Source organism: Rhipicephalus microplus, chromosome X (genome assembly GCF_043290135.1).
Source record: "Rhipicephalus microplus isolate Deutch F79 chromosome X, USDA_Rmic, whole genome shotgun sequence".
Classification (NCBI taxonomy): domain Eukaryota; kingdom Metazoa; phylum Arthropoda; class Arachnida; order Ixodida; family Ixodidae; genus Rhipicephalus; species Rhipicephalus microplus.
The window spans coordinates 424,348,928-424,364,314 of NC_134710.1; the positions used below are offsets into that span (position 1 = coordinate 424,348,928).

General features: G+C 44.3%; 1 protein-coding gene across 11 annotated transcripts in view; it reads left to right on the top strand.

Annotated features, from left to right (window-relative positions):
• The window catches only part of LOC142776538 (activating signal cointegrator 1-like), a 135,410-nt gene that overhangs the window by 70,976 nt on the left and 49,047 nt on the right, over positions 1-15,387 (top strand). For 3 of the 11 annotated variants that reach the window (XM_075880382.1, XM_075880379.1, XM_075880381.1), the window contains one exon: positions 2,009-2,156. The exons of 5 other annotated variants lie outside the window; for them this stretch is intronic. In XM_075880382.1, the coding sequence (XP_075736497.1) occupies positions 2,009-2,038 (30 nt within the window). In that variant the 3' untranslated portion in view covers positions 2,039-2,156. Of the gene's footprint in view, positions 1-2,008; positions 2,157-3,314; positions 8,622-15,387 lie in introns of those variants that run through there. 3 more of the 11 variants (XR_012887619.1, XM_075880377.1, XM_075880376.1) reach the window with 3 other exon arrangements.

The window sequence follows — 15,387 nt, forward strand, 5'->3', positions numbered from 1 at the left end:
CGACTTGCACGAATTCCATTTCGGGCGCCGGTGCAGCGGATGGGGCACCCGCTTGCTCCGACGACTTGTCAGGCCTACCGTGCCTTGTCTACTGGCTTGACTGTCGTGCCAGCGTGGCGGTACGGGCAATCTTCGAAAAGTGACCGAAACACAGGCTCACCTGCACAAATGGTATCGGGAGAGACCGCAGGACTTTCGCAGTCACTTGAGAATACTCTGAACTGAATGGCTGAAAAGAAATCGCCGAAAACCATAGAAAATCTGCGGAGCCGATGCGACGCGCGTCCGCACACCGTGGCCCCCTAGCGGCCAATCCCGTGTACATTGAAGTGCTCTTTTTTTTTGTTAGACACAGTAATAATGAGAGCTGTCAGACAATCATTCCAAGAAAAGTATAGGGGACGTTTTTAGAAGTCATTGTAATGTAAATGTGAAGAAAGAAATAGAAATGGACATGGGCACGGACCAAACCTGCGGCCTTCGAATAAAGCATCCAATGCTCTACAAACTGAGCTACCACGATGGCTATGCCCCATCCTCTTTATGAGGTATGTATATGCATTCAACGACCTACTGGCGGCGCTGACTGACACTCCCACGTTTAATGCATATACATCCTTCATAAAGTTGACATGGGGACAGCTGCTGGGTAGAGCATCGGACAAGGTCGCATGTTCGGTCCCTGCCCACAGCAAGTTATTTTTTCATCCACTTTTCTTTCTTCACATTTACACTACAGTTCTTTTAATAATAATGTCTCCTATACTTTTGTTGGCATGATTGTCTAATAGATCTCATTATTATTGTGTCCAACACAGAAAACGAGCCCTTCAAAGTACACTCTATTGCTTCATTCATCGCGATGGTCTCATTCCGACAGACTTTGTGCCTTCAGCTAGTATACGATGTATTTTGGTCAGCTGCCTGCTCTTAAGAAATTCATGTGTTACATGACGCCAAACAGGCTGATAATGAGTATTCCACATTCACTGCCATGGCTACTGGCGGCTCTGACTGACACTCATACACGTAATGCATAATAGTACATACCTCATGAAGTGGAAAGGGGGTTAGCTGCCATGGTGGCTCGGTTAGTAGAGCAACGGGCCCATTATTTGAAGGTCGCAGGTTCGGTCCCTGCCCACAGCAAGTTATCATTTTGTCCACTTTTTTTTTCGCATATACATCACAATTACTTCTACTTATGCCCCCCATACTTGGCATAGTTGTCTGATAGATCTCATTTATAATCTGGTCAATGAACATAACTAAACTTAATCTGTGGTACCCAAGTTTGCAAGTAGAGATGGAGAGAGGTAAATAACTTTATTGGGTTAAAAAGAAAGGGGTTTAGGAGCCAGATGGGTGGGGCTTCATGTCCAAGGCTCCATTGGCTTGCGCCACTAGCCGGACAAGGTCCAGGAGTGCTAGTTGCACCTCCAGGTCTGAGCTAGCGAGGAGTGCCTCCCACTGCTCCAAAGAGTTATCTATTCTATATATACGCTATAAGCGATCGAGTTCATTTGGCCGTTTAACACAGCTTTACGAGATATGGTAGAGGGTCGGTGGTGAGTCGTGACACCCCAGACAATCATGCCCATACAAAGTCGGACGAATTTTGTGCAATCGTAACAAATTTGGATAAACTCCCTTTTGAATTTTGCAGAGGTCTGCGGCGTCTTCCCCGTTAAGAAATTCGTGGGGGCTGCCATATTTCGCCATATGGTACAAGTAGTGACGCCGAGATTGTGAACAAGTATTCTGTGGGGCACTTAAATGCCTTTGTTTTTGTTCGTCGTCAGCATTGCATTTCAGCTTTCTAAAATCTGTGGATTCATATGGATTTGGGGCGTCGCTATGCATTATATAGGTGCATTTTACTAATTTGTTACGCAACTAATTCTAGCCTATTCTGTTCGCTGCAATGTTGTGCCCTTCTGTCGAAGCCATGAGTGTAATGCCACGCTTCGCAGCATAATTTATGCCACGTATAAAATGTTTTTTACAGTCAAAATGGACTCTAGGCTGCACCATGTAGCCATGAAGACACTGCTTTGCCCTCAGATCTTGGAAAGCTGACCAGCTTTTTATAACTGTTGGAAAGAAGTCGCTGTTTTTCACACAGAAAATAAACTTTTTGTTATTGTACAGGGGAATGCTAAAGGTGTGTGAACTTTCACTGCTTTATAAAGGTACGCATGAAGACAACCATGTTAAGGAAGACAAAAAATACAACTGCAAGCATAAGCCAGATCCAGCAGTAACAAGAGCAGCGTAGATGCTCTTCAAGTCATTGCTGCTCATTCTGTAGTTCGTAGTTCGCAGATTGCACACTCTTCTGAACAGCCTGGAAGCTGAGCGGAGTGTTTATAGTTTAGCAACACTGTAAAAGTCACATTTTACTGCCTGTACACAATAAAACCTTGACAAACAAAGCAGAGTGCGTTGGACCACTATCACTGTTTTCTAAAACTTGCAAGGCCCCTTACTTGCCACGGTGGTCTATTAGTCACGGCGCATGACCCCCACGGGTCGCATAAGTCAAAACCGCAGCGGCCACATATTCAATCGAAGTGAGAACGCTTGAGGCCCATGTACCTTGGGTGCATGGTAGAGCCCCAGGTGGCCGAAGCTTTTGGAGTTTTCCACCAACAATTATTTTTTCAAGGTCCCTTTGCTTGGACTGTAATTATGACGTACCCCGATGGCAGAATAATGTGGCTAAAATATTTCATAAGAGACGTCAACAAAATATACCCACATTTTATTTTCAAACTCCTGCTTCTAGTTGCAACATGTTTTCACTAGTTAGTGCATCAATCCTCAAACATATATATCAGCATTATTCAGTTCTCTTGTTCAAGCACATCCATGGAATTTTGTTTATTTTAACATGTTTTCACATAAGCCAACACAGTGCCTTTATGTTTCTGTACAATAAGGAGACGACGAAGCCTATTCAAGCATAAACAAAAATATTGATTTCTCCATATTTTCAATGCATCTGTTTTCTTACCATTGAATTCAGTACAGGTTAAGGTTTGAGAACCTCTCTGCACATTGCTGTTATTATTACTCACTGCTAGTCATCAAGGAGCAGTTTCTAATCTTAGCCATGGTGGCTGTATTATGATGAGGTCAAAAGACTGTGTACTGTAATCAAGATGCATTTTAAGGAACCCCAGACGGCCTAAACAAATTCAAGGGTTTTGTATGCCAAAATAGCAGTGTGAATGTGAGGCATACCATAATGGAAAATTTCAAATTGATGCCTTGTTTATTTATTGCTTAGTACTCTATTTTAAAGAACACAGGTATGCTTGCATTTCAGCCCCATCAAAAGGAGACCGAGGGGCTGGGAATCGAACTTGCGCATCCTGTGCAATGCCATCGCTACTAACCCACCAAAATGGGTCAGCACATGGTCAAAGTTGATGCAATCTCCATCCATGATGGCATCTGAATGGTAGTATAACTGCACACGTGGGACATCATGCTTGAAAGCCACATTAACTACCAGCAGTGGACGCATTATTTGAAAGTGAAGGTTTGTTTTCTGCCAGTAACAAGTCATCTTCTTGTGCACTTGTTTCTTCACATTTACACTACAATTTTCTTTCTTCACATTTATATTACAGTCGAGCCCACATATAACGGCCCCACTTAAAACAAACTTTTGCTTAAAGCGAACAATATCCGCGTGACCGTGAAAATATACATTGGTTCAATGGCACAAAATCGCACTTACAACGAACGTCTCCGAGCGCCGCTGATCGGTTACAGCAAACGGAGTCAGCGATCTGCTCACCTCCGAGGAAACCAATTTCGACCACCGATCAGGCATTGGCGAAGTGGCCATACATTCTTAGTGTTAAACGCCGACCCTGCCTCTGCGACCCTCTAGTTGCCACTCTCCCCAACCCATGGAGGAAGGAAAGTTGTTTCCTTTCTCCATGCCCCGACTGCTTTTTGTTACGCACCCCTCCGTGATTTGTCCCCCCGCTACTCTGAGCGCCCCGCATCGCCAGACGAGGCCCGTGTTTTTACACTGCCACTGATCTTTCAAAGACCGGTTGGCCAGCTCCTCTGTTTTTGATCGCTGATACTGTATTGGCGTCGCCGGCCTGGAGTGATCAGACCATTTGCCAACATCTTCGGCCACCGACTGTATCCGATAGTCTAGTCTACGTCTAGTGCATGCGCGTACGCTACCAACCGACTCTGATTATTCGCGATTCGCTTTGTGTTTAGGACCTGTTCTCGCTCACATCGCACTCGGCTCAGCATGCCCTCCGCACGCGTGCGGAAGCGTGAAAACAGTTGTTAATTTGCGCGGAACGAATCGCGAAATATCGAAGTCGCCGAGGCCACGCAAACCCGCCGGCGCAACAAACGATTTTTGACCACGACCGCTGAATCTTTGAACACCACCGTGCGCGCTGATCCAGGCAGCCGTGCTTTGACTTTTGCACGGAGGCACTCTTTCTTTCAAGTTTTTCTACGCGAGAGTTGCGCGAACCTTTCAAGCAAGCTACCCAACCTGCCTTCTTCCCGAGTGTTTTGGTTTTCAAGGTCGCCCTCCTGCCGCATCCTCCCCTATTTTTATCTCTTGATCGTACGGAGGAAAGAAAGTCTTTAATCGCAACCCCTTCGCCCGTCTCCAACGCTCCGCACGCTCGCCACGCTGGCTCGAGTTGTTTTCTGAGTGGAAACGGGCCCCGAGCTGACCCACGCGTTCTGGCATGTGTGTCGCGTATGCGGGTCTTGCTCGCTCTTGGTGTGCATGTGTGGTCATGATTGCGGACAAGAGGACTAACACGCTTTTTCGTGTCGCTCAACAAAATGTCGCAAGTGTGACCGCTTGGCTTGAGCGTAATCCGTGCATTAGGTGCCGCGTTCCGGAGCGCTTGCTCATAGCTGTTGACCACGTGGCAGCCAACGCCGCTTCGAGCGTCCCAGTATTCAGCTGGTGAATATTTCGTGGGTGGCGGTGACGACTACATGCGCGCGAAACTGTTTTCGCGAGGCCGACTTCGTCGACGTCGGGCCCCATGCCGAGCCTAAAGCTTCCGAACTGCAGCGACGATTTGTGGCAGCGGGTGGGACATCTGTTGCGATGGTTTAATCACGGCTGATGATGATGCTGACACTGCGAAACCGTGCACGGATTGGGGCCTTATGAGTTAAGTACGTGGTGAGAGCGATTTGGAGGAATCTGATTGCGAGAACGACGAAACTTTGGAGCCAGTGCCTCGTGCAGCTTATGCCACGGGCCTCGGGGAATGAGCACCCTGCCGTTTTAAATGAACTAGAGACCACCCTTATCACTTCTGCTCTTCGAAACACGTGCATCAGGTACTTTTTGGGGCAAAAAAAGTTTGTGTTTTCACTCGCAACTTTTTTTTTAAAAGCTGTGTTTCATTTACTACGAACTTTGGGATACAGCGAACGGATTCCGTGTCACGCTCACGTTCGTTATAAGTGGGCTCGACTGTATAAGAGATCGACGCGGATCTGAAAGTTGGTATTTTAGATTCGATAATTTTATATTTTGTGCACATACCACCCACTGGGTCGAAAGTGAACATTGTTGTTATTAACTACATAATTTTGGAGTAAAAAAATATCGAACTTTGCAGTACACAGGGACCATTTACGTCCTTTGCCATTCTTGAAATTAATGATGATATAAAAACAAATATTAACGTTAGATTGACTATCTCTTTAAATAAGTGTACGCATAGTAAAAAGTGACACAACATTGTTTAAAACCTGTGGGCTGAAGAAAACTTTTTGAAAAATTCTAAACAGGTGAAATCTTTTAAAATTTGCTATAGTCAAGATTTTCTTTAGTCAACCTCACTCTGCCACTTAATTATTAAGCCAGCATCTGAAATGATGGCAGAGATGGCCATATGGCTGAAGAATCTTAAAATGCTCAATGCAATGCAGAGGCCTAGAAGTAATTCATTTTTTAAAGATAATTTTAGTGCATATCGTTGCCATATGTTACAGGCTTGTGTTTTCAATACATTTGGTTAAGCTCATCTAACTATACATGTCATGGTCACACTTTATTAGTGTCAACCACTGCTGTAAGTGATCTGGAAAACATACAGCGTTTTGAGTGCGACATCCCTTTTGCTCAACGCATTTGTCAGCTTAAGAGGGGAGGAACATTAACACTTGAAGTGTTCATGTTCTACCTTTCGAGGTCGATTGATAAGTGCGGTTTAATGTCTTCAAACCACCATTTGATTATGAGAGATGCCGTTGTGGAGGGCTTCGGAAATTCAGACTACCTGGGGTCCTTGAACATGCACCCAAATCTGAGCCCATGGGCCTACAGCATTTTCGCCTCCAATGAAAATGCAGCCGGGATTCGATCCCATGACCTGCGGGTCAGCAGCCGAGTACCTTAGTCACTAGACCACTGCGGCAGGGCTACCTTCTGTGGCCCTATCTGGTGTTCGAGCAATTCAATTCATCGCTTTGTCAGCAAATATGTATCAATCGCCTGAGTGTCTGTACTTGTGTATTGGATTTCTTGCATCAAAGCTGAGTGAAGCTCACCAGAAATGTGCCTTTTCATAAATGTATTCCTCAAGGTGCCAAAACTGCTTTCCCTCGATAAATATGGTCACATTGAAACGACTTAGAAGCTGAAGCCCACCCTTTTAGGCCGATTTGTCATGTGTCTATTGCCTTAGTGCGTCCTCGAAATGCCGGGACACGTACCCATATTATTCTCACTGCAAGTGAAATAATGCAACATGTTTCTTGATATTATTTTTATATGATCTGCGAGAATGTTTCTGAGTAATTAAGAAAAATCAGAGATGGTGTTCTTTCAATAATAATTGTCCAAGAAGCTTAATTGTTGCCAAAATTGAAAGTTTGAGGCCATTTATTAAATTATTTATTCGAGGTACAGTAATGGTATTGGCAGGCAATATTGAAAACATCATGTTGTAATGGGTCACCAAGTTATGAAACACTGGCTGGTTTACCTTAGGAAAGAAAAAAAAAACGGAAATATAGCAAAATTAAAATATGTCTCCTGTCCAGGCGTTTTTTGAAAATCTTTTTCTTCAGCCCACAAGCTTTAGACAATGCTGCTTCACTCTTCATTATGCGCACATTTATTTAAAAAGATTCTTTTTGTAATATGAATATTTGTTTTTATATCGTCATTAACTTTCAAGAATGACAAGGAACAAAATTGGTCCTTCTGTACAAAGTAAGTTTGATATTTTCTTTCTCCTAAATTATACAGTTAAAAAAAAAAACTTCACTTTTGGGCTACTGTGTGGCATGTGCACAAAATTTAAAAAACTCAATCAAATCTGAGCTATCAACTTTCGGACCCGTGTTAATATCTCGTGGTATCACCCTACTAATAATATCCCCTATACTTTTCAAGGCATTGTGTGTTAGTTTTTGTTAACTACCTACAGCTATCCACAATTCCAGTATATACGAAATGTTTCGAACACTTCTTCAATTTAAAAATGAGGAATGTATTATTTTCTAGAGTCTCCTGTAAAGTTTTAAGACCCCTACACTGCTTCCAACACTAAAGTGTTTCTGGTACGCAAAGCAACCTCTGCCCAGTTATATGTTTATTGCGTGCAGCTGTCGTATGCGTCTTGCTCTCAGAATTTTTCGTGAGTGTTCTAGGGTGAAACTGTCTTGACTACAAGCACTGCAAAAACAAAATGGTTACCTCTGTGTCCTTCACAATGTGTCGAGTAAGCACAGCATTGTGCTTCAGGTACTGTCCATCTCCTCGGCAATCTTCTCCTTTATGGAGTTGTGGTAGCGCAGAACAGTGTCAAAGTCTTCACCACCACCCTGACCTGGAACTCGTTGCCGTAATCCTTTGCTGTCGCTTGCTAACAGTTCAGAATAATAATAATAAAAAAAGCCTCGTAAACAGTTGGGACTGCACAACAAGTAATAGCATGACAAACACTAGGGACATAAAATGAAAATATTATGCACCCATACGTACTTGCCATTTTTTAGCCATATATTATACACATTATCTGCACCTACATTATCACACACCTATTGGCATTCATATTCACAACCTGAACTCTTCTAAACAAGCACACTTGATTAGCTACAGTCAATTGCTTCTATAACGTTCTCACCAATTGTCATGACAGAATATCTAGATTCTAGCAACTCCTCGCGATATCACGTATTGCCTTGGTCTGCCGTTTAAGCAGGATTTTCTTGTCTTTGTCGACAGGGACAGCCTTTAAGGCGAGTTGCTCGTGGGCGAGAGCCTTTTTTGGACTGCTGTGTGGCTGAAGTGTTTGGCAAAAAAAAAAAAAGACATCTGCAGAAAATTTTACTTACACACAGGATCTGCTAAAAGTATTAGGTCCGAAAAAAAAATGCATCAACAATAGAGTTACGTCATTATATGTCCTCCTGCGCCAAAGCAATGCGGCAGAAAAGGTGGCCCGCAAGAAATAAACAGCAGCCGGCTTTCAATATAGTTGTCGACGCTTCCCCTGTCAAAACCTTGACCTGTGTGGACTTTTGTGACACCCCGTAGAAACTTGTGACGCTATTCCTGATGCCTTTGCTGGGAACCAACTTAATTGTAACCCTTTGGCTTACAACACCGGGAGGTAAGTGAAACCGTTGGTTATCCTTCCCCTATGCACGAAGCACACTAAGTGGCCTTGTCTAACATTCCCTCTCTCCCAAAATCATTATACCCGAAACACCATCTCATTCTTCTGTAGGAGAAGGTGAGTGATGTTTGACTGAATGTGCTCTTCCTTCACCATGTTACCTAAGCTTCCGGATGCTCGAAAGACTGTCAGTTTGGCAAATTACGGCTGGCGTATGCTGCCAAATTTCCTCTTGCAGCCTAATCTAGCAAGTTGATAGTGCAGCAGGCGCAGTTGACATTAGTTCGACTGGCCCCCGTTTGATTGACGCGGAGTTTGTGTATATTTCTTGAGGTGTTTGGTCCGTAACAATGACAGAAAGGAACTCTGCAAGTACAAAACAGTTATAGTGTTATTTCTTTATGTGTGCCTCATCTTGTATTTATGCTGTTTATTGCTATTCATAACTTGCACGTGATGTTACAGACAGGTTCTCTGTGCTGGGTACATAAAGATGGTGCGCACCGTGACTTTTTATCGCATTTGAGAGCGATATAGCTAGGAATGACAGAGAGTCGTTCACTCCTCAAATCCTTTTGTGCTATCCCCACTTCGTTGTCTTCGCCAGCCGCATCAAAGGGGAACACAAAGAATTGCAAAGGGCACCGACACTTGTCTGATATCACAGTTTCTTGCTCTGCGTGGTTGAGCTAGAGTTCATGCAGCATCTTGGCTAGCTGGTACCTGAAGAGGCCGACTAAAGTTACGTCAAGGCAAGTTCTGTGATTCATACCAACAAGCCCAGCCAACCACATTCCTTGTCAGCGTTTCTCCTTTCTTTTGTCTGTTGTTGCTCACCCCTCTATTATTCAAAGTATATAGCCCGAGTTGGGCCGCAAACAAACACCCCCACCCACAAGAGACATTCTAAGGATGCGGCTTTCCTTTTCAACTGACAACCTTCACCCCAACCTTTCAGAGGACAGAATACCTGCTTTCGGCTATTCACCTGACGGGAGGCAAGAAGGAAAGACAGGTTCAATGAGCGGGCGTTGGAGGGCTAGTTGGGTGGGGACTGAAGGGGTGCATGGTTTCAAATTATAAAAGACATCCTCTCCTGCGGTAAAATATTTTTACATGCCACCCTCGAAGAAACGGCATTTCGATGCACTGCTTTCGCTTTGTTCATTCAGATGGCGCCAGAGAAAGATTTTTGATGTAGTGGTAAAAATAAAGTAGATTTATCAGTGGTCATGCACTGTTTGTGTATGATTCATGTGTATAATAAAATCAGGAGACTGGAACTATTGTATAGCAAGCTATTCATGCCGAGATTTCAACGCAGTTTGAAGATTACTGTGGTTTAGTTGGCGTTTGGGGTCTGATAAATTAAGACAAATTACGAGGTTTGTTTCGCATTCCTGCTAGCTTTATCGAAAAACGCTATGTTGAGGAAATAGATCAGGGGCTGTAGTTCATCTATGTGCGAATTCAGCCACAGAACTTCAGTAGCTTGCCACGAAAATGGGCAGAAGTAGCTCCATGTATTGAGGAAGTCAGACAATTTAGATCACTATAAATAAAAAACTAGAAAGTGTAAATTAGTGAAATTAAACACTAAGATGGGGAATGTTGTTTTTTATGCATGTCAAGAAAATGAACCTCCTCTAGCGAGTAGTGAGTGGCTAGTCTACAGCTACAGTTACTAAATTTGGCTGTTTTCAAAAGATGACCAATAATAAAGTATAAGTCCAACATAAATTTGCCGCATTGAGGAAATAGATAATTATGTCCTGAAGGTGCTGTGCAAGAAACAGTGCTGTAACTGTAGCAGATTTTTCAGAAAATGGTCACAACAGAGTCATAGTCACCCAAACTGTGTAACTAGCGCCTATTGTTGTGTGCCCACCTCCAAATAGTAATGGTTAACTTGATTTTAATAGACATACTTGGAATGTGCGAAACTCAAGCTTTTCAGTGATATATAAGTCAACCATACAGAACAAAGAGAACAGCCGCCACATCAGTTGGAAAAGTGGTAAAAACGGTGTATTCGTGCCACAGAAGTGAGACCACTGCCTGAAGAGAGCGACAGCCGCCAAAAAGCGTATTGGCAGCAGAAATAACTGGACGATCATGAGTTTTTCTTAATAAATAAGAACAAAATTTTTTATGTTTATGCCATCAAAATATACTAACAAATATTTACAAATATGAGAAAAAACAATCAGTGATATTTTGTCATGCGATACACCACTTCTGAACAAACGTGAACATAGTTTGTAGACTTCTCTGATTTACCATTTTAAACAAACTACAGCTTGCATGAAATTGCTCCTTTTAGCTATAGTTGGACAAGAGTCCTACATAAAAATATCAGTATGCCTTCAGAGTAGCTAATGATACATTAATTATATCTGATTTTAAAGCCTTCATAGGTATGACTATAGTACATAGAATATACAGCAATACAGCTCGCAAAATTTAGATACAATTACTTGAGATGTTCGGGGCCTTGCAGTGTTCACAATCTTTCCTCAAAACTAGTGGTCTAAATTTAAAATCTACTCCTTGCTCACCAAAGCTCCCGTTTCGGCTCCTTAAAATGGTGAAAGGACAATGAAAAAAATATGTATCTTTTTACAGCTATGTATAGATAGCCTGGAGAAGCTTCCGCATCGTTTACTTGGAACATTTTTCACTGTGACTTTTCTATGATGTTTAAAAAAAAACATTGAAACACCATGATAAACAGAAGGAGTCACTAGGTTTCCTACCTATGGCATACCAGAAATTCGATTAAAATAACAAAATTTCTGGAAAGGACATTTGCAACAAATTGGTTGAATAATAATGCATGCTGCAGTAGCTGTAGAATACAGCTTTCCTTTGAGCGCTATTATAGCTTCCCCAATGCAGTTTTGTAGCAGTTCGCTGACCCGAAGGTCACAGGTTTGATAACAGCTGTGGCAGTCACAATTCAATGGAGGCGATGTGTAGAGGTACGTGTACAGTGCGACATTAGTGCACGTTTAAGGACAGCAGGTTGTAGACATTTCTGAATGCTTCAACTACGGTGTGCCTCACAATCACATCACAATTTGGCAAAGGTATTCTCTGGTTTGGCATGCTACACCCCAGATATTATACGTTTTGATGCAGTTTTCTGTAGTGCTGCATGAGGACGCGGTACCTATTATCAATCTGGCGTTAATTTCCTAGTTCACCTTTGCATCCTTTCAGGCCCAGCCCAATGCAGTGAGTGTTTGGTATAGTGAGCAGGGTTTGCAGGGCCCCCTAGTCTGGGCTGACACATAAGCCATGCGTGTGCTCAGCCAGTGCAATGCAACATACTACCCAAAAACACTCTGCCAGACCAGGGATAAAGACCGGTGACTCCGATACCCAGACTTCTCTACTGAGCAAGGCAGGGTAAGAAGACCCGGACACCAACCACACGGTTGGAATTCAATATGCTAGAATACCGCATAAAGACACCGCTGTTTGCAGTGTAACAACACTCTAGCCAATCATAGGCACTCCTCTGCAGCTATCATGTAGCCTCAAGTCCAATTCGGCTTATCATGGCATGTTTTATCACATCAGCACAAGCTGATCTCTGCTACTCTTGCAGGGTACCATACAGTCAGTAAGGCTGCGATTTTTCCCTCACTTGCTCACAACCCTATGATCTCCAAAACATGCAACATTAACTCATTCTGTCAGCGAACTGTGAACACCAAAACACGACAGAGAAGAGCCACACCGCACGAGCGCTCTTCTGTGCGTGTTGTGTGTTCCCACATTCCCAGATCGATGAACGAATATGAACTACCAACTAGCCCACCTACCTATTCTGCTGCAACATGAAACCCATTGCATAGTTAACCCAGCATATAAAGGCACCCGAGCATTGCCTGTGATACATATTGTTACCACATATGTAATTTGGGTATGTGCACCTGTGTAGTGGAAAACAGGGTGGTGGCAGAGGAAGAGGACGTTCGGTTGGTGGCAAAAGCTCGCTGGTGCGCGCTCTCTGCTGTATACCTACTGTTACATCAGCTCTGAATAAACCCCTCTCGTACACGTAACAGAGTGGTGGAGGTGCTGGGTACGGCATGCACATACCATGGAGCGACAGCTGTTGGAGTTCGCAGGAGCTGTTGTTTTGCCGGTCTGTCACCACCCTGTTCCCCGCTACACAGGTGCACATACCTAAATTACATATGTGGTAACAATATTGTCAAAGCGAGGCGATATCAATCTACAAACTGTGGCAGCCTGATGAACATTTAATGACCCACACTCTCCCACAGGCTTCATGGTTTTTGGCATGTCCAAGAAGTAAAAAAAAATTGTGAAAAGGTAATGGTTTGCATAAAACAAATTTATGGTGCTATTTATCTCACTGTTATAAAATGTGTGTGTCAATTCAATTTAGTTACATACACATTATACGGTAAAATACACTGTGAGGCAAAAGGGTGTTAAAAGGGTGTGTGGTTCATCCTTTTGGGGACTAATAGGGCTGCCACAGTCATTAATTCCTTTAAGGACTAACGGCACCGTGTCTAACAGTTAGTCCCCACAGACGAGCTCAAGGGACTAACATTTAGTCCTCACATTTACACATTGTGAGTGAGTAACTGTTAGTCCCACAATTCAACTCAAAGGACTAACATTTAGTCCTCACATTTGCACCTTATAGAGCAACTGTCGATCCCCACATTTACATCTTACCGGATGAACGGTTGATCCACTCAAATACTCCAATTGCATGAACTTTTTGTCCCCAGTTCAAACATTGTTTCTTTGTTTTTCTGCCAGGCCTAATACTTTTTTCGCCTGTTTTTCTGCGCAGTGAGCAACAAACTGCGCAGAAAAGAACACGTGAAAAAGTAGTTAGCCACCTATGTGTGACTGCTTTCGAAGTCACGGCAACAACGAAAGACAAAAGTGAGACATCAAGATCGTTTTTCTACATACACATAAAGTTTCTTCATTCTTTTAATTGAATTCATGGTGAAGTGTACAAGTCTAGTCTCGTTGTGAAATCTTGTTCACTCCTTGGGGAGCTCCTCCGACGGAAGCGATAGATGACAGGCATTGCAGACGCCAGCGCATGCAGCCTTCTGCCTGTTGTGTTCCCATGGCTGCCCGTACAATAATATAGTAAAAATAGTTAGACACACGCGACAGAAGATGAAGATGCACGCATATGACAAGTACGTGCACGTTAATATAAGAACAAGCGTTAAAATATGACACACAAATAACTTTACCTTCACATCTCGCACAGTCCTTCTGAAGTTGCTCTGACGAAGAAGATGGATGACAGGCATTACAGACGCCAGCGCGCACAGTCGTCAGCATGCCCACGGCTGCACAATAAGTATGTAAAATAGTGAGTCACACGTGACAAAGGATGAATACAAATGCATATGAGAAATACGTGCAAGGTGAAATGAACACATACGGGAGATATGACATGCTAATAATTTCACCGTGATGTCACACATCGTCAAAACTCATTTCGATCTCTGCAGCGCAACAGCTTATGAGCGGCGGCCACAGCCACAACTCAACGAACCACCGTGCCGCTAACAAGTCGGTGAGTCCTAAGCGAGCGACGTAGTTCAGCTCGAGCAAGCGAACGCGAGACCAAGCACGGTGCTGCATGCGGAGTGTCTGCCGCCAGCAAACTTCGAACAGGAGAGCGCGCGTACGCTTGGCCACCACCACGAACAGCGTAGAGCTGGTTTGGAGCTAGTGTCGAAGAAATCGACGGTAATGCGGCCCTTTTTCACAAACTCGAGCGAGTGCAGCGCACAAACGCGAGTCCGCCGCCGCGGCCAACGGATGACGCCGAGCTGTTTGCGACCAACTGATGGGAAAGCCAACTGTAATGGTGATCAATTTTCAGTGAGTTCCGACGCTAGCGAAAGCCCCGCCAGTTCGTGCTGGTTCACTTACAGTGCGCCACGTACTACAACCAAGCTCTTTACGAGAACCCGCAACGGGTTTTCGACGACTCCCAACACTGCGACGAAATCTCAGCCCAATATCGTCAGCCCGGAGCTCATCACGGCGGCGAAGACAGGCGAGCACTCGACGAGCGAGCGAGCGTACGGGAGGCCGACGGCAATGACGCCAATTTCCAGGCGGTGGCAAAGCACAGGCGAACTGTAGACGCCGAAGCTGACCTTCGCGATGCATTTCGTGCGTGCGATATACAACACGACCGAGCCCATTGCTGGCAAGCGCGATCTGTATCGCACACGCGACAAGTAGAGTAGAATAAAGAATGATAACCTATTTGCCTTAGAATCCAGCGCTGTTTTCTACCCTGAGTCGGACTGATATTCTATAGGCCTGTTATCTTCTCGGCCGCCATATTGGCCTTCCCAACTGTTGCTGTCGTGTGTTGGTCGTGACTATCTTGAAGCCAGAGGTATACATTGCGGCGGGTGACGTGTTGAGACTTTCTCCAGACTTTATGGGTGCAGCTAAATGCAAAAGCAGCAGCCCACGCTCATCCAAGCGTACACACAAGCACCACGTCGTAATTCTTAGATCGTCGAATCCAGGGGGCCGTGGTCGAGCACTCCGAGCGCGGCGCAACGCGAATCATCGCCGGCAAAATACGGGGAAAGACTGAGCCAGCAGAAGAGGAGAAAGAGGGCTGGTCACCTTGGCAACGCTTTTCGCGCTGCCTGCAATCCCCGGGCGGTTCATCCCTTTGGAGCGTGTTTGG